The 20,330-nt window shown below is 44.5% G+C and overlaps 1 protein-coding gene across 2 annotated transcripts in view; it reads right to left on the bottom strand.

Annotated features, from left to right (window-relative positions):
- Positions 1 to 20,330, bottom strand: part of LOC147124091 (neurolysin, mitochondrial-like) — a 60,931-nt gene that overhangs the window by 29,105 nt on the left and 11,496 nt on the right. For both annotated transcript variants that reach the window (XM_085981586.1, XM_085981595.1), the window contains exons 3-10: positions 17,464 to 17,612; positions 14,747 to 14,854; positions 14,369 to 14,471; positions 12,002 to 12,162; positions 10,534 to 10,669; positions 7,852 to 8,218; positions 7,020 to 7,221; positions 5,665 to 5,851 (exon numbers count right to left, since the gene is read on the bottom strand). In XM_085981586.1, the coding sequence (XP_085837712.1) occupies positions 5,665 to 5,851; positions 7,020 to 7,221; positions 7,852 to 8,218; positions 10,534 to 10,669; positions 12,002 to 12,162; positions 14,369 to 14,471; positions 14,747 to 14,854; positions 17,464 to 17,612 (1,413 nt within the window). The remainder of the gene's footprint in view (positions 1 to 5,664; positions 5,852 to 7,019; positions 7,222 to 7,851; positions 8,219 to 10,533; positions 10,670 to 12,001; positions 12,163 to 14,368; positions 14,472 to 14,746; positions 14,855 to 17,463; positions 17,613 to 20,330) is intronic.

Genomic DNA, 20,330 nt, shown 5'->3' with positions numbered 1-20,330 from the left:
GCTAATTTGACACTACATGAATGAATTACATAGAACAGCATCAACTGCCAAATTAAGCAAAACAAAATAACTTGATATCCTGAACAGAGCGCGAATGCAAGTGCCATTTCCCACATGTTTCTACATTTTTTTTCTTGCCAATTGTCTCCCCTCCTCTCCTGGAGGGGGATGAGTCCTTACCATAGGCATTGATTACTCCCTCCCCTCCCCCACCCAGTAATCTGCCTAAGTGTCCATTATTCATTCCTGATCCTGCACTTACACATGTGTTTTCAAGAGGTGTCAGTGGATAACATCCAGCAGTGGGAACCATGGCAGGCTTTTGTGTGTCCTTAATCTGGGGTGGTCTTGCCAATTGTTGTACCCGTCCTGCTAACCTGCACATCTCAGCTAACTCAGCATAAACCAGGAACCGAATCCGAGACCTTCCTTATCTGTATAATAACTCACTCACGGAACCATCGGGGAAGCCCTGGAAACCTACCTGTTTGATGAACACACCAAGCTTTTGGAGGTGGGGGGGGTGGGAAGACACCGATTTTGCCAGTGTGGGCGGGCTGGGGCATGTCAGGTGGCATTCGTGTCAGGACCCCAACTCCAAAGTGAAGTGGGGAAAAAGTGTGATTTTCCCCTAATTGGGCAATTGATTTCCAGCGTGTGGGAACCCCTGGCCCAATGAGTCTTTTCATACAGAAAGTCACCTCTGATGACGTCATCAATGCTGCTGGATTTAAGGCCTGCAAAGCAGCCTTGCTTCTTCTGGAGACTGCAAACATTATGGTGACTGTAGTAAGGAATTCATTGATCGACTATGTCCACCAGCAGGCAAAAGTGTGCTCCACGCTTCAATGAGCCCTCCCTCCAAGCTCTGGTGGAGGGAGCAAGATCGAATAAGGAGGTGCTCTTCCATTCCTCGAGGAGAAAAAAGCCACCACAACAGACTAAAGCAGTGTGGCTGCAAGTTGCCCAGGAGGTCAACTCAATATCGATGAGCCGCAGAACCTGGCTGCAATGCAGGAAGAGGTTTCATGACCTTCTCTGCACAGGAAAAGTGAGTATGACTTTCCCATCTCCCTTAATCTGATACCCATCGCAAATCCTCACCACAACCAGCGAAGATTCACCAGGCTGATACCTGGGATGGCAGGAATGACGTATGAGGAGAGATTGTGTCGATTGGGCTTATACTCACTGGAGTTTAGAAGATTGAGAGGGGATCTCATCGAAACTTATAAAATTCTGTCAGGCCTGGACAGACTTAGATGCAGGAAGGATGTTTATGATGGCCGGGGAGTCCAGAACCAGGGGTCATAGTCTAAGGATAAGGGGTAAGCCATTTAGGACTGAAATGAGGAGGAATTTCTTCACCCAGAGAGCGGTGAACCTGTGGAATTCTCTGCCACAGAGGGCGGTGGAGGCCAGTTCATTAAATATATTCTAAAAAGAGTTGGATATATTTCTTAAGGCTAAAGGGATCAAGGGATATGGGGAGAAGGCAGGGACAGGGTACTGAATTTGGATGATCAGCCATGATCTCATTGAAGGCTCGAAGGGCCGAATGGCCTACTCCTGCTCCTATCTTCTATGTTTCTATGTAGCACTCTGCTTTGCTAACCTCTTCTTCCACATCTCACTTGACACTTACATCCCTGCACCCTTACCCATTGCCTTTCTCTCTATGGTCACATTCACTTAACTATTCGACCATGTAGCCCTCACACTCCCTATCACTGTGACTCAACAACAACAACTTACAACACACATGGAGGGCCTTTTGTCTCCTTCTAAGCATCTATGCGATGCATTTTCTACACTCACTCCTTCATTCGCACTCAAACTCCACTTGTGTCCCTCATTGCAGGAAAAGAGAGCCCATAATAAGAGGGAAAGAGCCAAGACAGGAGGAGGGCCACCCTCAGTAGCCTAGCTCACCGCCTGGGAGGAGGCGGCCCTGGAAATCGCTGGGATCGAGGAGGATTCCCAAGTGGGGGACGGACAGGTGGGCGCAGCACAGCAAGCTGGTGACAGAATAGTTTGACATCTCTCATTGACATTGCATGAGTCACTGATAATGAATCTGATGCTCTAACAGATTGACTTATGATCATCTGCACTATTCAATGTGCATGTAACCTTGACCTCACATCTCTAACTCTTTCCTTTACTCCCCCACAGCACCATCGAAAGCCTCCGTCCCCACTGTCCAGGAGGAAGAGCCTGAGTTTCCAGACTCCTCAGAGGAAGCTGCAACCTCCGAGGGCGCTGCATCAGCAGAATTCAGCGCACCCAGCAACAGCGCAGACACTCACACATCGGTGGGACCTTCGCCAGATATAGTATTGGCACCTGGTGTATCAAAGCTCACAAGTGAGCATCAGCAGATGGTGGAGACAGGGTCAGCAGTGGAGAGTCCGCGTCGGAGGGCGCAGGACTCTGCCAGCTCGGCTCAGCTGCATGTCGACCCTGTGCCTCCGGGTCAATCCAGAAGGAGCGCGGTGCTGGAACTCCAGGAACAGGTGCAGGAGTCACTGGCAAGTTTTGTCTCCAGGGTCACTGCGAGTGTGGAGCGAATGGAGGAATCCATCACGAACATGAGCAGAGCCTTTGTGGAGGCATTGGCGCATGAACGCATCACCGCAGAAAGAATGGCAAAGAATGGCAACCTCCATGGAAAGGATGGCTAACTCCATGGTAAGGCTGGCTACGGTAGAGGAGAGGATGGCTACGACCATGGAGGAGCTTAGTCGCCAGGGTCTTGAAAACATGGTCATTGTTCAGAATAGACTGACATCTCTTGAGGAGCGATGGTCAGCTATTGAGCATAGAAACCGGACCTTCATGGAAGTCCTCTGAAATAGGACTTCTAGTGCAGAAACGGGTCCTCATGGCCCCCCTGAAGTGCAACAAGGTGCTGTCAAGCCACTTACTAGCTCTGAAGTGGGACTGACCCGTGAGGGATGTTGGTGGCAGACAACTCCTCTCCAAGCGCTCACACGACCATGCCACTGCAAAGCCCTTGGTCAGAGCCCCACCAGAGTCCTCACCCAACTGAGATGGGCGTCTCAGCCCCTGCACAGCCACAGGAGCAGCAGACTGTTGCCGAGCCCTCACAGGTTCGCAACCCCAGAGGACGCCCGCCAAAGGCGTCGAGACAGGAGCAGCAAGAAAGTGAGCAAGGGGCCTCCACATCTGCTGAAGCCACAGGGGAAGCACCAAATAGGAGCACGCGTAAGAGGAAGATACTGCACAAATAGTCACAAGGGTAGTCGCTTAGGTGCTGTGATGTATTGTATTTGGACCAGCCATCCTTGTCATGGTATCATAAACAGATTTGATGACAAACTGTTGAAGTTGTAGCCTGTGTCATTTCGCAAATAGGACTTTCACATTGAGGGCTTAGGGCGACTTGCAATTGTCAGTATGGTGGTCAGAGTGATAGGGATCCACAGGTTCGTGTCCATTGTTGATGCTCTGGTAAGAAGGTGCGAGACTAAAGTGTTTGATTGTGCAGGCTAAGCAAATCTGGCCAACATGAGTGCGTCCCTTGCATCCCGGGCAGCAATGTGGTCGCACTCTGGTGCCTTCTGTCTGGCCTGTGCAGTTTCAGGTGGGTGAGCAGCAGCTTGGCGCTCCTGTTGTTGGTGCTGCTATTGTTCAGGGTTCTGGTGCTGCTGCGGCTGGTCTTCATCCGAATCTGATGTCCAGGAGGAAAGGAAATAAATGGTTCCCAGGCTTCTGCTATATACCTCAGTTGAGGAAGTGCTCAGTCAAGGTGGGGAGAGGGGTTTCCCAGGACGTCACACTGGAGATGGGTCTCAGGCTCCAACCTTTCACAACAATGAGTAGGCTGCTAAAAGTTCCCCCAGACCTGAGACAACAAAGTTCTGCCAGCTGCAAATGATGATTGCTGAAAACTCCTTTTTAATGGTGGAGCTGCAGCTGTTAGTAAGCAATCCACTTATGAGGCCGCCAGGATTACCTGGCATGTTCCAGAGGAGGCGTGTAGGATGGGGGAAATGTCTAAAAATCAGAAAGGCCTCTCAAAGTTGGATTATAGAGGCAATTAAGTGGTTGTTAAGGGCCTTAAGGGCCTATCCCGTCTCTTGGAGGTGGGATGGAAATGGGGTCTGAAACCCCGATTCTGGGAGGCGGGATTGGGCCCGCACGCCATTTTTTGCGATTTTAACACCTCACACGCCTCCAATCCCGCCTCCTCGGGCTTGGCAAAATCGAGCCCCAAGTGTTGTTTTCCCAGAACTTCATCTCTATGCAGTGAGAAGATTGTTCATTTATTTATTTTACTTCCCCCTCTCAATAGTTAGTTCCCTGTTCTCATGAAGGTGCTGCCTCTTCTACAAACGCCCAATCTTTATATGCAAACCTAAACAGGGAGTGGAGGGCATCACAACCGAGTCCAATTTTGTCCTCACTTGAAGTGCACACATTTGTACCTTCCCATCAAAGGGTCGCTGGGAACAATCCTGGCTAATTTTATCCTCCCTATGCCAGAGGCACTGAGGCCATCACTAGCAACCTACCTTTGCTCTGCTGGAGATTATCTAACCCCCTGCTGACTTGAGGATCCAACCTGGGATCTTATGGTTCTAAGCTATGCAGAGCACAACACGAGGTGCAATTACCCATTAAGACATGTGTTTAATACAAAAACGCCTCCCAGTAGTGAACAACATTCATAGCAAGGCCCTGAGGGCGGATTTATTTTGGTAAAGGGTTGACTAGCTGAAGAAGACCTAATTCTTCGAAGTATAATAAAAACAAACTTGCATTTATATAGCGCCTTTCACGATCACAGGACTTCCAAAAGCCAATGAAGTACTTTTTTTTTTGGAAGTGTAGTCACTGTTGTAGTGTAGGAAACGTGGCAGCCTAGGAAACGTGGCAGCCAATTTGTGCACAGCAAGCTCCCACAAACAGCAGCGTGATAATGACCAGATTATCTGTTTTTGTTCTGTTGATTGAGGGATAAATATTGGCCAGGACACCCAGGGATAACTCCCCTGCTCTTCTTCGAAATAGTGCCATGGAATCTTTTACGTCCACCTGCGAATGCAGATGAGGCCTCGGTTTAACGTCTCATCTGAAAGACGGCACCGCCGACAGTGCAGCACTCCCTCAGCACTGCACTGGGAGTGTCAGCCAAGATTTTTGTGCTCAAGTTTCTGGATTCGGACTTGAACCAACAACCATCTGACTCAGAGGTGAGGGTGCTACCAACAAATACTGACACACCTAATGATCTTAGCCTATGGTAACCTACTGGTTATGGCACTGGGCTAGAAACCCAGATGACGAGTTCAAATCATGAAAACTGTTGGATTGTTCTATAAAAACAAACTGCTGCACTAATGATTTTCAGTCTGTCCTACACTCTGGTTTACTCTTAATTCACTCTCAAGTGACCTGGCAAGCCACTTAGCCTCAAAACAATCACTGCAAAGCAAGGCCTGCAACAGTTCAATAAGGCAGACCACTTCCTTGAGGCAACTAAGGAGGGACAATAAATGCAGCATTTCTCATATCCTGAGAACAGATTTTTTTTAAATGATCTTTTACCTCATAGCAATCAAGTATCACTGCTGCTTGGAAAAGCATTTTAATACTATTGAGAGTTACATCTGGTCTTTGTATAATTTTACTTCTTACCAGCATTAGCTAGTCTCGATTGAATAAGTTTCTCAAGTATATCATCTGGAATAGGACTCCCATCTTTATAATGATGTGACATTCTCTTGAGTGGTTCCTTCTCCCAAACCCAGTTTTCTAACATCTGGGAAGGTGCCTCCACAAAATCTGTCTCCACATTAGTTCCACTGAACATGGCAAAATCAGCCTGCAAAATAAATTGAATTATCAATGTGCTAAATTACATTGTTTTTCTATAAACTATTTAAGTAGGCAATGACGTTTACAGTTAAAGTGATAATAACTTCAAAACAAATAAACAAAGCAAGCAAGCTTTGGAACAATGAAACCAGATACCCAACAGATATCCAGGGAGATAGTTCATAAGCTGGACTTCTGATATTCACAATGTCACTAATATTTAGAAGCATGTACAATGGTATTGTGTAAAATGGCATTGTTTCACAGGCTCTGCTAATCCATTTAGAGTTTCTTGCTTCACATGATGTTCCCATTTTTGGGGACATGATCCCCACCAGATTGAAATACTGAACCCATGATTCCTCCAGGCAGGATCACACGAGTCTGATAGTCCTCACTTAGTCAGGCAAAGACAGGTGAGGCCATATGGTTCAAATCTGAATAGCGATTGTCCCAGCTGTTCAGTTGGGCAAACATAGAAGATAGCAGGAGTAGGCCATTTGGCCCCTCGAGCCTGCTCCGCCATTTAATGAGATCAAAGAAAGCAAAGCATCTATGATGTCACTCAAATTGGAGATGATATCCCGCAGTTCTAGAAGTTGAATAGACTGGTTACTAGGTGATTCTATTACTATCAGAACTAACTGGCTCTGAATAACTAGCAACCACTGTCCTCCAGAAATAGTTGGAGGATGAGGACAGATGAAGAAGAACTTGCACTTATGTATTACATTATCTTATTCACACGACATCCCAAAGTACTTTACAACCACTAGATTACTTTTTGAATTATAGTCACCGCTAACATGACAGCAAAGTCGCACAAACAACAAATGAATGAATGACCAGATCATTAGTGGTAGGTTTTTTTGGGCGGGGGGGGGGGCGGGTGGTGAAACATAGAAGATAGGAGCAGGAGTAGGCCATTCGGCCCTTCGAGCCTGCTCTGCCATTCAACGAGATCATGGCTGATCATCCAAACCCTAGCACCCGGTCCCTACACCGACAGCCATCCCACCCAAGCCCTATCCCTGTAACCCCACGTATTTAATCCCCCCTAACACTAAGGGTCAATTTTTATCATGGTCAATCAACCTAACCCGCACATCTTTGGACTGTGGGAGGAAACCGAAGGAGTCCCAAACCCTATATTGAAAAAACTGTAAAGTGGGTACCTGAGCACAGATCTGGTGCATCACATGACCAAATTCATGGAAGTAAGTCTCAACTTCCTCATGCTGGAGGAGCGAGGGAGCATCAGGTGTTGGTTTGGTAAAATTTGCTACCATAGCTGATATTGCCATCTGTCTGGTTCCATCGGGCAGTAGGCATCCAGGCTGGAGGTCAAAACAAGCTGCATGTCCGTACTTCCCATCTCTGTAACGGAAGGTCAACAGAGCAACTGATTTTATCATTTTAATCTTATAATTAAAAGAGGATCAAATCAGACCAGAGTTACCTGGTGAGCATAAGATTACTACTGTGCATTATTACACTACTACAGTAGAATAAATATTTCTAACGGTGATATAACAACTTGCCTTTATATAGTGCCATTAAAGTACATAAATATCCTAAGGCACTTCAGAGGTGTAATTGAGTCTTCATTGTATATAACAAGCATATATAATACAATATGTGTAATACAGGACATATAAATAACTTCATCTTAAAGCTATGTGTGACAAAACTCTTCACATCTCTTCAATTTAATTTTCTAATTGCACTAGACTTACTGAATATTGAATCCACTATGTGGGATTATATACTTTCATGAATCACATAATTATCATTGCTCAATTACAACCTCCTGATTGTATCAAGCAGCACTATTTCTAATTGCGGTGATATACATCATCCACCTAAAATTTAAATATTGATCCAATTGACTCAGAAGCAAATAAAGCCTTTTTATCCTCTTTACATAAAATATATAGTTATTCTCATCATGTCTGCACTGTTGGCGTTAATAATGGGAATTGTAAGAGACTGGAGTGACTGGCATACCTTGGATAGAGGTCGAGATAAAACTGACCCAGAACATGACTGGTGGCAGTATCCTGGACAGTATACAGAGTTACACTCTCATGCCAGGTGTGAGCGTTCTCCAGCTGATTGAAAGTCAGTCCCAGCAATTCCTGGTAGATGTTCATTAATGCTGTAGTCACTACTGCTATAGGGAAGAACTCCTTCAGATAATTCTGGTCAACAGAATATTTGATTTTCTCAGTCTGTGTCATATAGTAACGCATATCCCACGCATTAATTTTGTTATCGTACTCGAATCCTCGCTCTTCGCATTCTTTCTTCTTTAAATCTAAAATGAAGTGCCTCTCCTCCTCACCTAAAGATTTCAATTTCTGATATAATTCATCTGTAGAGCAAAAGTAAGGCAATGAATTACAAGTTTGATTTCAGATTACAAATTATGCTGCACTCCAACCATTTTGCTGATCGCACCGAGAATAAATTTCACAGATTGACATTCTTGGCGCAGAGCATTGTGCGATGGGCGCACTTATCAGAAATTCAGGCGCAAGGATCAGCATGCTAGGTTCGTGGCTCATACTATTTCCTCTCTATTAAAATGAATGGGCAGAAGTCATGCGGGCTGCAAATCAGATGTGCAGATTGCTGTGCCTGAATGCCCAATATGGGCTTCTGTTGTGTAGAAACACTTTTAGCAAGGTGAATGCAGCATAACACACCGTCTGAAACACAGGAATGTACAGAATTAGAAAAGCCCACTGCAGTCTCAGGGCTGGATTTTGCTACGGGGGCGGGTTGGAGGTGGGAAACCCACATTCGGGCTTGTTGTCCCGCCTCCATGGAGATGTGGCCAACCCACTGGATTTTCCTCTGATTGACCTTGTTCGGCCCGCCCTGTGGGCTCAGCAGGCCAATTAAGGGCCACCCGGCAACAGGTGACGTCAGAGATTGACATTTCATCTGTCAAAAGCTTTTGGCACATGAAATATCAGTGTTTAACAGCTGTTTGAAGCTGTCAAGCACTGAAAAACTGCTAATTCAGCCTCAGTCCTTTCTCAGGATAACTTTAAAATCATTTTGCTGTAGAAACAAAGAAGCTGATTTTTTTTTAAAAATCGGAGCTTCTGTGGTTCTTGCAGCCGACTCCCGACACCGGAATGCAGGACTCCTGTAAAGGTAAGTAAAAGTAAGTTAAACTTATTTAAACACTTGCAAAACACTTACCTTTGCACTCCTGCACCCCTCACTCACCTGAACACTGGGCATCTCGACCCCTCCAAGACCTCAGACCCACGTCCCGCCTCGAAAACTTTTCGTGGTTTGGAGCTGTCGGGAAGCCCACAAACCAGCAATAAAAATCGCGAAAAGGCAAAAAACTACCTGTTAACAGGCAGTTTAATTGCCTTTAATCCCTTCCCGCCTCTGGGAGTCGGGTTCCAGCACTTGTCGGGAACCCGACTCCTATGAAATTGACATGGAGGCGGGTTGGGGTCGGGACCCCCGGATCTCCGATTTTTATCGCCCGCACGCCTCCAACCCGACTCCAGGGGCTTAGGAAAATCCAGCCCTCAGTGTCTAGGAAATATCATATCCCACAATACCGCTCATACCCTTCTTTCCAATTTTTTTTTTAGGTACTTATCCAACTATCTCTTGTATATTTGTTGATACAATCAGCCTTCAATACAGTCACAGCCTTGTGTATAGTTAAATCTAAACTTTCTTTTCACACTCCCTTTTCCAAGTTTGAGGCCATGTTGTGACTATGCTAAACGCATCGACAGTCCACCCATTGCCTCAAATTTAAAATTCTAGTCCTCTTGTTTAAATCGTTCATGGCCTCATCCCTCCCTGCAGCCCTACAACACTCCCTCTCTTCCAGACTCTCTATTCCTCTGGCCTTTCGTACGCCCGTTCCCTTTGCTCTACCATTGATGGCTGTGCCTTCAGATGCCCAAGCCCCATTACCAAGTTCCTTCCCTAAACCCCTTTACCGCTCCGCCTCCCTCTCCTCATTTTGTAAGACTCTCTTTAAAACCCACCTTTTTGACCAAGCCTTTGGTCACCTTTCCCAATATATCCTTCTTTGGTACAACATCCATTTTCTGGACTATGCCTCTGCGATGTGCCTTGGGATGTTTTTTGACATTAAATGCAAGTTATTGTGTTTATCTTGTCTACACCTATTAGGAATTTGAACACTTCAATAAAGATAACCTCAGAGACTTCTCTTCTCCAACTTCTGCTGTCTCTCATGACTTGGGCGCCTAATCCCAGCTATCAATTTAGTTGCCCTTCAGTGCACCCTCTTCAATACCTGGATGTCTTTCTCATAATATGGCGACCAGAAACAGTAGACAGTAATCCAGAGGAGGCCAAACTAGCATTCTGGACAAACTCAGAATCACTTCTCGAGATCTGTACTCTACTCATCTGGTTCTACATTCTATTTGCTCTCTCTTTTTTTTGCTTTTGCACACTGTGCTGACTATCTAAGATATGAACTTTAAATCTACAGCAAACACTTGTCACAACAGTGTACACAATGATAAGAAAGAGAAGAACTGTAGCTGCCAAACATATTATCAGCAAGATAGTGGGCAGCCGTGATATTTTAAATTCCATTTGTTTGCTGATGAATATCTCAAACAATCTTTTAAATCTCAATACTCCATAAGATTTAAATTAAAGGGAACAAACCTAAGAATTTGACAACAGTTTGCGTTTTTTTGGCCATGTTCATCTCAAGTACAAAGTCAGCATGTGAACTAAAGCCCAGTAGTCCTGCTGCCTTTGCTCGAAGTGGAATCAGCTTTTCAAGAATTCTTGTGTTTTCCTGCCAATAAAATACCATTAGAATTAATCCACTGACTCAACATCAGAAATTTTCTAAATGGAAGCTTGTGTTTTCTTTCTCAAGTTTTAAAGATATAGAGCAGCAAATAATGGCTGCCATCAAAACATTTTTAAATGTCTTTTTACATTTTTTTTTATTTCTTCCAATTTTCCTTTGCACCCCCACAGATTACAGTCAGTGCAGAGATCCTTTCAACAACAACAGCTTGTATTTATATAGCGCCTTTAACACAGTAAAACACCCCAAGACGCTTCACAGGAGGGTTAGCAAACAAAATTTGACACCGAGCCACATAAGGAGATATTAGGACAGATGACAAAAAGCTTGGTCAAAGAGGTAGGTTTTAAGGAGTGTCTTAAAGGAGAGAGAGGCTAGGTTTAGGAAGGGAATTCCAGAGCTTAGGGCCTCGGATGCTGAAGGCATGGCCACCAATGGTGGAGCGATTAAAATCGGGGATGCACAAGAGGTCAGAATTGGAGGAGTGCAGAAATTTCAGAGGGTTGTAGGGCTGGAGGAGATTACAGAGATAGGAATTTGTGGACTGAGGTAAGGGAAGGGGAGGGAGAGAGAAGCAAAAGCCAGTCTAGCATATGGTATTATGATCTCCATTGAGGTCGAGAATAAATGCACTTACAGCATCAGTGAGTAGACTGTACGAGTCTGCTACCCTATTCTAAGATGGAGGGAAAGCACACAGCAGTGCATTCCATCTAGTGGTCGAACATAGGGTGGACCTGTCCCAGTGGTTTATAATACTGTAAATAGTCTTTTATTTTAAGAATCACAAGTTTCCCCTACAGGCTATTAGGCTAAGTAAAATTACCACACATTAAATTGATCTATGTGACCAGCTGCCACACTGGTAACAGCCATAAATAGATTAAGGCTAAGTATGAAATCTGTCAGATAAAATTTCAAGCCATGAACTGGAAAACTTGTGACATCTGCACGTTATATAGACAGACACTTAAAAAAAAAAAAATCAACCCTGTTATTTATAAACAGCACTATCCCAAGTCTCACTATTTTATGCAGATTTACAATTTTTTGGAGGCCCCTCTCATAATTTCTCAGAAGATAACCAAAATCTCACTGGATTCTAAAATCAGTGAATTCTGTAACAATTGAATTAAGTTCAAGCATTTTACTACCATCCTATTCAAGCATGTGGACGGTGACTGTAACATAGACCCTTCTTAGTTTATTTTAAACCCTTGGGGCTGGGGGGGGGGGCGCAATAATCACGCTAAAATAGATTTCTGTAAATGAGTATCTGTGCGATATGTTTGTAACATTGTAACCTCATCTTACCTCTTTACATCTAGAATTAAAAGCTGCTTCCATTTTTCTTCTGGTTTCAGGGACAAAACATTCTTTTACTGTGGGCATGTAGTGGGGGTACTTCAAGGTCACCTTGTATTTATTATCATTAGTCTTTTCCAAATCATCAAGAAAGTCTTCTGGGAGGCCACCTATGATGAACATCCAAACTAATTTTACTATTGCACACAGTAAACTGGATTATCAGAACAAATTTAGATCTTTATGTAAATGAATAAAAAAAACAATTAAACTAAATTTACCCTCTAATAATACACTTCGATCTTTTGTCACGAGGTGTGGGTACATGCATCTTTAGTTCTGTTAATAACATCTTAGAAATTCACATCTTTAACCCCAAATCAATGTTCCTTAACATATGCAGAGGATTACAGAAAACTAGTACAGGTAGACTACCCTTTATCCGAACTTCCGAAAACCGAAACCCTCTAAAAACCGAAGGTTTTTTCGTTCAGTGTAAGTCCAGCGTAAGTCGTGCGCACGACCCCCCGCGGACCCCCCGCTGGCCCCGACCCCCGCCGGCCCCCCCGCGGACCCCGACCCCCGCCGACTTACGCTGAGCGTCAGCGTAAGTCGTGCGCACGACCCCCCGCCGGCCCCGACCGTAAGTTGGCGGGGGTCGGGGTCGGCGGGGGGGTCTGCGGGGGTCGGGGCCGGCGGGGGTCCGCGCGGGGGTCGGGGCCGGCGGGGGGGGGTCGGGGCCGGCAGGGGTCCGCGGGGGGTCGTGCGCACGACCCCCCGCCGACCCACCTTCCGAAATCCGAAATTCTCCGAAAACCGAAACACGGCTGGTCCCGAGGTTTTCGGATAAAGGATAGTCTACCTGTAATTTCATAACTGCAAAGGTTTCCTTCCATTTGACTTGCTTTGTTCCCTCACCACCTCCTTGCTGGCTTACTGTTCCATGGGGGCCATTCACCATGTCACACCTCTCTGAAGCAACCACTAAGTGTAAGCCTTACTGAGTGACAGCAGGCTATTCGACCATGTGAGGGAAGTTCCGTCATAGCTGAGCTTGATCTTTTCCACCCTTGACATCTCTACATGTGCACACTTTCTATTGGGGGCCACTGGATAGCAATCAGGAGTGACGATTTTCTCCTCTCCAACATAAGGTCACTTAAACACTCAACTGTTTGTGTAACTGGTCCATCTTTAAAAAAAAACTCCATAAATTTGAGTTTCTGTGCATTATATTGTTAAATCTTGTTTTTTTTATTCATTCACGAGATGTGGGCGTGGCTGACAAGGCCAGCATTTATTGCCCATCCCTAATTGCCCTTGAGAAGGTGGTGGTGAGCCGCCTTCTTGAACCGCTGCAGTCCATGTGGTGTTCTTTGTAGCGGTTTGGTACAACCAAGTGGCTTGCTAGGCCATTTCAGAGGGCAGTTAAGAGTCAACCATGTTGCTGTGGTTCTGGAGTCACATATAGGCCAGACCAGGTAAGGACGGTAGATTTCCTTCCCTAAAGAACATTAGTGAACCAGATAGGTTTATGACAATCTGGCAGTTTCATGGTCACCATTACTGACATTAGCTTTTTATTCCAAATTTATTTAATTAACTGAATTAAAATTCCCTAGCTGCCGTGGTGGGATTTGAACTCATGTCTCCAGATCATTAGTACAGGTCTCTGGATTACTAGCCCAGTAACATAACCACAATGCTACCATACCCACTTGTGTTATAAAGTAACACTAGATAAATATATTTTTTTAACTTTTCGATTCTATTTGCTTTCTTTTTCTAAAAACAAAAGCGAAATACTGCGGATGCTGGAAATCTGAAATAAAAACAGAAAATGCTGGAAATACTCAGCAGGTCAGGCAGCATCTGTGGAGCGAGAAACAGAGTTAATGTTTCAGGTCTGGGACCCTTCGTCAGAACTGGAAAAAGCTGGAGATCGAAGAGGTTTTTAAGCAAGTGCAGGGGCATCGACCTGAAACATTAACTCTGTTTCTCTCTCCACAGATGCTGCCTGACCTGCTCAGTATTTCCAGCATTTTCTGCTTTCTTTTTCCTGTTTGATTTGTCCATTTATATCCCTGCATTTCTTCAGTTTTCCCCACGAGTTATTTGAACAGTTCACCTCCACAAAACATAACAGAAAATTTGGTGCAGCATTATAAAACTTACTTCACTTCCTTAAATATTTACTTAAGTGCGAACCCTAAATAGAAGCATTAAATCAAATGGCCCTGGAAAGCAGTCTCGACAAAAGCATCTGGTTACTTTGTACCAGACAGATCTGTTACTCCAAACAGAACAAGATTCCTCGCCACAAAATATATACACGCAAGAAAGTTACCCGAGCATGTCAGAAACCATGGTTCATACCCAGTTCATCCCTGGTGAACAGAAGAACAGTTGTGTCTTCATTGAGATTTTTGTTGAAGTCAATACAGAGCTCACTGATTTGCTTTTTGATGGTTTTGAGTTCCTGAGAAATATAGGAAGGATAAAATGTTAAGTCAGTTTTATCCAATCCTGAACTTAAAAAAACAATATGGATGTTTGCTCAATTATTAAATTTATATCACAGATCTTCTGAATTTAGTAGCTGTCCATCTGTATACATTTACGCCACATGATTCCAGATGGATCTAATGATGCAATTTTATATTGTCAGTGGAGTGTTAATATAATTGTAATTCATTTAAAAAAAAATCTGTACTTAACGTGGAAGATCATCATCATCTCCACCACTGAACCTACTGATTGGATTTCTTTTGGCAGGTGCAATCCATTTCTTCTTCCCAGTTTTAGCAGTCTCTCCATGTATCGCTTGGCCTCTGGTTTCAGACCCTCGGGATCACATTTTCCCTGTAATTATGCATGAAGCAGGAATTAATTTCAGATTTTGAAAACTGAGAAGGGGGGGGGGCGGTGTTGGGGAGTTCAAATAAAAATGATGTGCAGAGTAATATCAAATAGTGTGACAAAGTGGGAGCATATTGCACTTGTTAACAAGGCAGTCAGCTCATTATCGTTCAAAAAACATCCAGCGATGGGCAGAGATCCGCTTGTGCTTTGAAATCCAGGCACACTGAGCTCTGCTTTGCCCAAGTAGAGAAGTGGTGCAAGCGGTAGGTGTAACTCTGCACTTTGTGCTTGCATTACTCCATAGTATCACAGCTGACACCTGGTGTACTGTAGGAAAAGGCATTTTCTTAAGTAAATTGTGTTAAGTTTCAGGTGAGCTCATGCAACAACCTCACCAGTGTCAAACAGTGTAAGTGCAAATATAAGAAAGAAAGACCTGCATTTATATAGCACGCTTCACAACCTCAAGACGTCTCAAAGTGCTTTACAGCCAATGAAGTACTTCTGAAGTGTAGTCACTGTTGTAATGTAGGAAATGTGGCAGCCAAGGTCTCTCAAAGAGCAGTGAGATAATGACCAGATCATGTGTTTCGGTGATGTTGGTTGAGGGGTAAATATTGGCCAGGACACTGGGGAGAACTCCCCTGCTCTTCTTTAAATAGTGCCATGGGATCTTTAACATCCACCTGAGAGAGCAGACAGGACCTCGGTTTAACATCTCATCCAAAAGACAGCACCTCCGAAAGTGCAGCACTCCCTCACAGTACTGCACTCAGGGGGTAGATTTTCCTGAAGCTGTCGGGAGGAGGCGGGACTACAACTTCGGGTTTTAGTCCCGCCTACATCGACGTCCGACCAATCCGCGTGATTTTCCCTTGATTGACCTTGTTGAGCCCGCCCAGTGGGCTCAGCAGGCCAATTAAGGGCCACCTGGCAACAGGTGACGTCACAGACTGAAATTTCATCTGTCAAGAGTTCTTGACAGATGAAATATCAGTGTTTCACAGCTGTTTGAAGCTGTCAAACACTGACAGTCTGACTTCTAACTTGAGTCCTTCTACACAGACTCAGTCAGAACTGTCACCGGCAATGAAAGCTGCAGGCTGTCACTTTTGACAGATCGCAGCCATTCAGCTTTCAGTGCCGGCTGAGTGATGGACTCCCGAAACCTAGAGGAAGAAAGGCTGTTAAGGTAAGTACAGGTAATTTAAACTTCTTTACACACTTTAGACATACCAAACACACTTACCTTTGCACTTATGCACCCATCACTCACCTGAGCACCGACATCGCGACCCCTCCAAGTCCTTCAACCCGATGGCTCTAACCTGGCGTGGTTTGGAGCCGTCGGGAATCCCACACGACACCCCTCAAAATAGGAATTAGGCTAAAAACTGCCTGTTAACTACCTGTTAACAGGCAGTTAATTGGCACGAACCCCTTCCCGCCTCGGGTCGGCGGGTCCCAGTGCGGGGCGGGTACCCGCCTCCTTTGAAACTTACGTGGAGGCGGGTTTTGGGCGGGATGGTGTCGGGACCCCCGATTTTGGGATTTCCCCTCCCCCCACACGCCTGAAACCCCACCTGACGGCTCCAGGAAAATCTACCCCAAAGTGTCAGCCTAGATTCTGTGCTCAGGTTTCTGGGGCGGGACTTGAACTCCTGACTCCGAAGCGAGAGTGCTACCAACTGAGCCACAGCTGACACCTAGTGTAGTCACTGTTGCACTGTAGAAAAGGGCATTTTCTTAAGTAAATTGTGTTTCTGCTAAAACACCTTCCTTAGTTTCAGCTGTTGTAATTCTGAGGTGTGCGAATGCAACAACCTCACTGCACATCAGTGTCAAAAATACAGTAATGCTTATGAACTGGACTAACTGTTACTGTATAAAACAACATACACGAAACTTTGTGCTATCCAGCACCGACGGGACCGAGCTGTTGCCGTCCCATCAAAACTGCCGGACAAACCAGCGCTAATGTTGAAACATACGGAGATTTTGAGCTCCGTATCTGGCAACAAACCCACAGCTTCTAAACAGTCGGCCGTACCTTGCAAGCGTCTCTGTAGCTTAGCAACAGCTTCAGCGAGACCTTGCAGAGCCTGACTGGTGAAAAAAAAGCAACGAAAAGAAAAAAAACTAACGAAACGGCTCCTGATTTTTGCCGGTGGCTCGAGCATTCCGGACAGTTAACCTCCAGATAAACCAAAGTTTCCTGTACCCTATTAAAAGTTGAATGAATGCACCCATTATGTTCATCCTCGCTCCCCCTTGAGGTAAATTACTCTTCCCTTGCTCCTGGTATCTGAAGATATTTAAGCCACCAACCCTGCTGATGCATCACAGTTTGTACATAAAGACTGGTCATCGATTACATAACTGAGTATGATGCAGGTTTCTAACTGGCCATTTCAAGTCCTTGCTTCAAGGCAGTAAAGTGATTCAGTGTTCCCACTGTGCAAGTGAATTCTTTCTACTTCAAGAAAGAAAATGATCACTTTCCCTCAGTTAATAAGAGTACAATTCCTAAAGTCCATTTGATAATCTGCTGCATCTTTCAACCGAAGTCTGGGTACAACTGTCACTGAAGTATTAGTCAAAGCATTCACCTGTAGAGCCAGAATCCGTTGAAACACATCGCCTCTCATAGACATGTCCACATCAAACTCCGAAAGCTTCTTGTCTGCCTCGGTGCTTGCAGCACGCACATCTTTGTGATGAGAAACATGTTTTAGAAAAGTCAGATTGTTGTGTCCCACTGAAAGTGAAAGGAAACAAGAATGTAGGTGTTTTTAAAAAACATATATATTGAAATGGATACTAGTAGTGCAGCTAAGGAAAATACTGAAAAAATGTAATCTACAATGCTGACTATGAGCAGTGGGTGCAGACCAATGAAAGAAAAGACTTGCCTTTATATAGTTCCTCATCACTTCTCTCAAAAATGTCACAAAGCACTTCACACAATATTTGAAGTGTAATGTTTGCTGCTAGTTAGGAAAATGAGTATCACTTTACCAAACTTAAAATTAGTCATGTCTAGTTTAATAGACTAAGTGAAAATTGATACCTTGACAACCCTTGCTTTCTTAAGTTAATTCAGCAACAGCAAGATAATTAGTGCTCAGATTAAGCAATGTTAAGCCGAGTGCGTGGTAAGAACAATGAGTACGAGAAGGAAATACTCAGAGTTTCAACATGCAAGTTCTGAGAGCTGAATAAGAAGGACATGGGCAGCAGGCGCATGGGAACACCACCACCTCCAAGTTTCCCTCCAAGTCACACACCATCCTGACTTAGAAGTATATCGCCGACCCTTCACTGTCGCTGGGTCAAAATCCTGGAACTCCCTACCTAACAGCACTGCGGGAGTACCTGCAGCACACGGACTGCAGCGGTTCAAGGCGGCGGCTCACCACCACCTTCTCAAGGGCAATTAGGGATGGGCAATAAATGCTGGCCTTGCTAGCGACGCCCACATCCCATAAAACGAATTTAAAAAAAGGTAATCTTTCATTGCATCTCTAGTAAAAATGCTTTCATACGCAGTGAGATTTTATATTGCTGGAATAAACTTTCATTCCCAAAAAGAAATGTTATTATACCTAATGTTGCCATCCCAACTAGCTACAGGAGGTTCTATGATTGGAATGACATTAAAGAACACACAATTTACTAAGTCGCTGGTAGAGCGTCCACACACAGGCCCAGAATTTCCAGGAGGCATGCACAATTCTAATCATAGAATCACAGAATAGTACAACACAGAAGGAGGCCGTTCAGCCCATCGAGTCTGCGCCGGCTCTTTCGAAGAGCAATCCAGTTAGTCCCACTCTCCCCCCATATCTCTGCAATTTTTTTCTCCTTCAAGTATTTATCCAATTCCCTTTTGAAAGCCACGATTGAATCTGCCTCCACCGCCCTATCAGGCAGTGCATTCCAGATTCTAACTACTCGCTGTGTATAAAAGTTTTCCCTCATGTCGCCTCTGGTTCTTTTGCCAATCACCTTAAATCTGTGCCCTCTTGTTATCGACCCTTCAGCCATAAAGTTTTTCTTCATTTACTTTATCTAAACCCTTTATGATTTTGAACACCTCTATCAATCTCCTCTGAGTCTTCTCTGCTCTCAGAAGAACATCCCCAGCTTCTCCAGTCTATCCACATAATGGTGCATTCTAGGGCCCATTGTACGGTGCAAAAGAAAGAGGAAATTAATTTATCTTCAGGAAACAAGGACAATTGCATGAACAAGTAGGCACTCTCCAAGAAGTAACATTTGACATTGATGGTTTGTTACTATTACAAGCACTTCATATGTCACTACATAAATCTTAGCTTTGTTAAGATGTCCGAGTTAGTATCTTTTTATGAGAATATAGGGCCAGTTGATATGAAAAACTTAATTCAATCACTGCAGGTGTGACGTTGAGACAATGAAACTCATAGTGCTGGTTGAATTGATTAGTTAATCATTCTATCCAGCTTTTATCCTAAGTGCCAGGAAGAGTAACTTTTGGGAAGAAACATCAGGCTAGGTTTCAAGACAAATTCCATCCTTGAAGAACTGCATAAAGGGGTAGTCAATGCCGGCAACTGGGATCTCTAACTCAACAGGATGGCCGCCAGAAAGGCATTCCTCCAAATAAGGAACTTTAATCACCAGAATCAATTGGTTCAAAGTGCAATCGATAGAAGACCCTGTTAGTGCCCTTAGCTGGCAAACAGACTTAAATAAGTAAAGAAATAGAAGTTTATCCTTGAGGATACTAGAGATAGATGAATATGAATTTGTTAAGGAGAATTTGAGTTCCTTAAGGAAAACAAATAGCCTCCCCACTTGGCAATACTTTCCATCTGCCCCGTCCAAACCGCCATGATAGCGGTGTGGCCCTTTTCACCAAATCTCACCGTGGTCTCTCCCTTACACCTCTGGCAGCATCTCCTCCTTTAAGCACCTCACCTTGTTCCACCCTCTTACCTCTAACCTCTCCTTTAAAATCCTCACTCTCCACTGTCCAGCAAGCCCCACTCTGAGGAGAAAAGTATTTAATTTCCAGCATAGACATTGTTATAGACTTCTCCCACTCCACCTATTTTTCCAATTAATCTGAAGTGGGCGATTGAAAAGTGCTCAGGGACATGCCCCGTTGCATTCCAGCCTTCTTGTCCCTTGCCCCATTTCCTAGTACATGAGTGACAGGGGTATGCTTGCCCATGTGTGGGCAGGTGTATATCAATGATCACCAGAGAGTGGTGAACCTGTGGAATTCTCTACCAAAGAAGGCAGTAGAGGCCAATTCATTAAATATATTCAAGATGGAGTTAGATATATTTCTTAAGGCTAAAGGGATATGGAGAGAAGGCAGGAACAGGGTACTGAATTTGGATGATCAGCCATGATCTCACTGAATGGCGGAGCAGGCTCGAGGGGCCGAATGGCCTACTCCTGCTCCTATCTTCTATGTTTCTATGTA

Source organism: Somniosus microcephalus, chromosome 1 (genome assembly GCF_052327205.1).
Source record: "Somniosus microcephalus isolate GS21.2 chromosome 1, FLI_Smic_1.0, whole genome shotgun sequence".
Classification (NCBI taxonomy): Eukaryota; Metazoa; Chordata; class Chondrichthyes; order Squaliformes; family Somniosidae; genus Somniosus; species Somniosus microcephalus.
The sequence above is the reverse complement of the archived record's forward strand: the minus strand, read 5'-3'. Positions and strand labels throughout refer to the sequence as shown.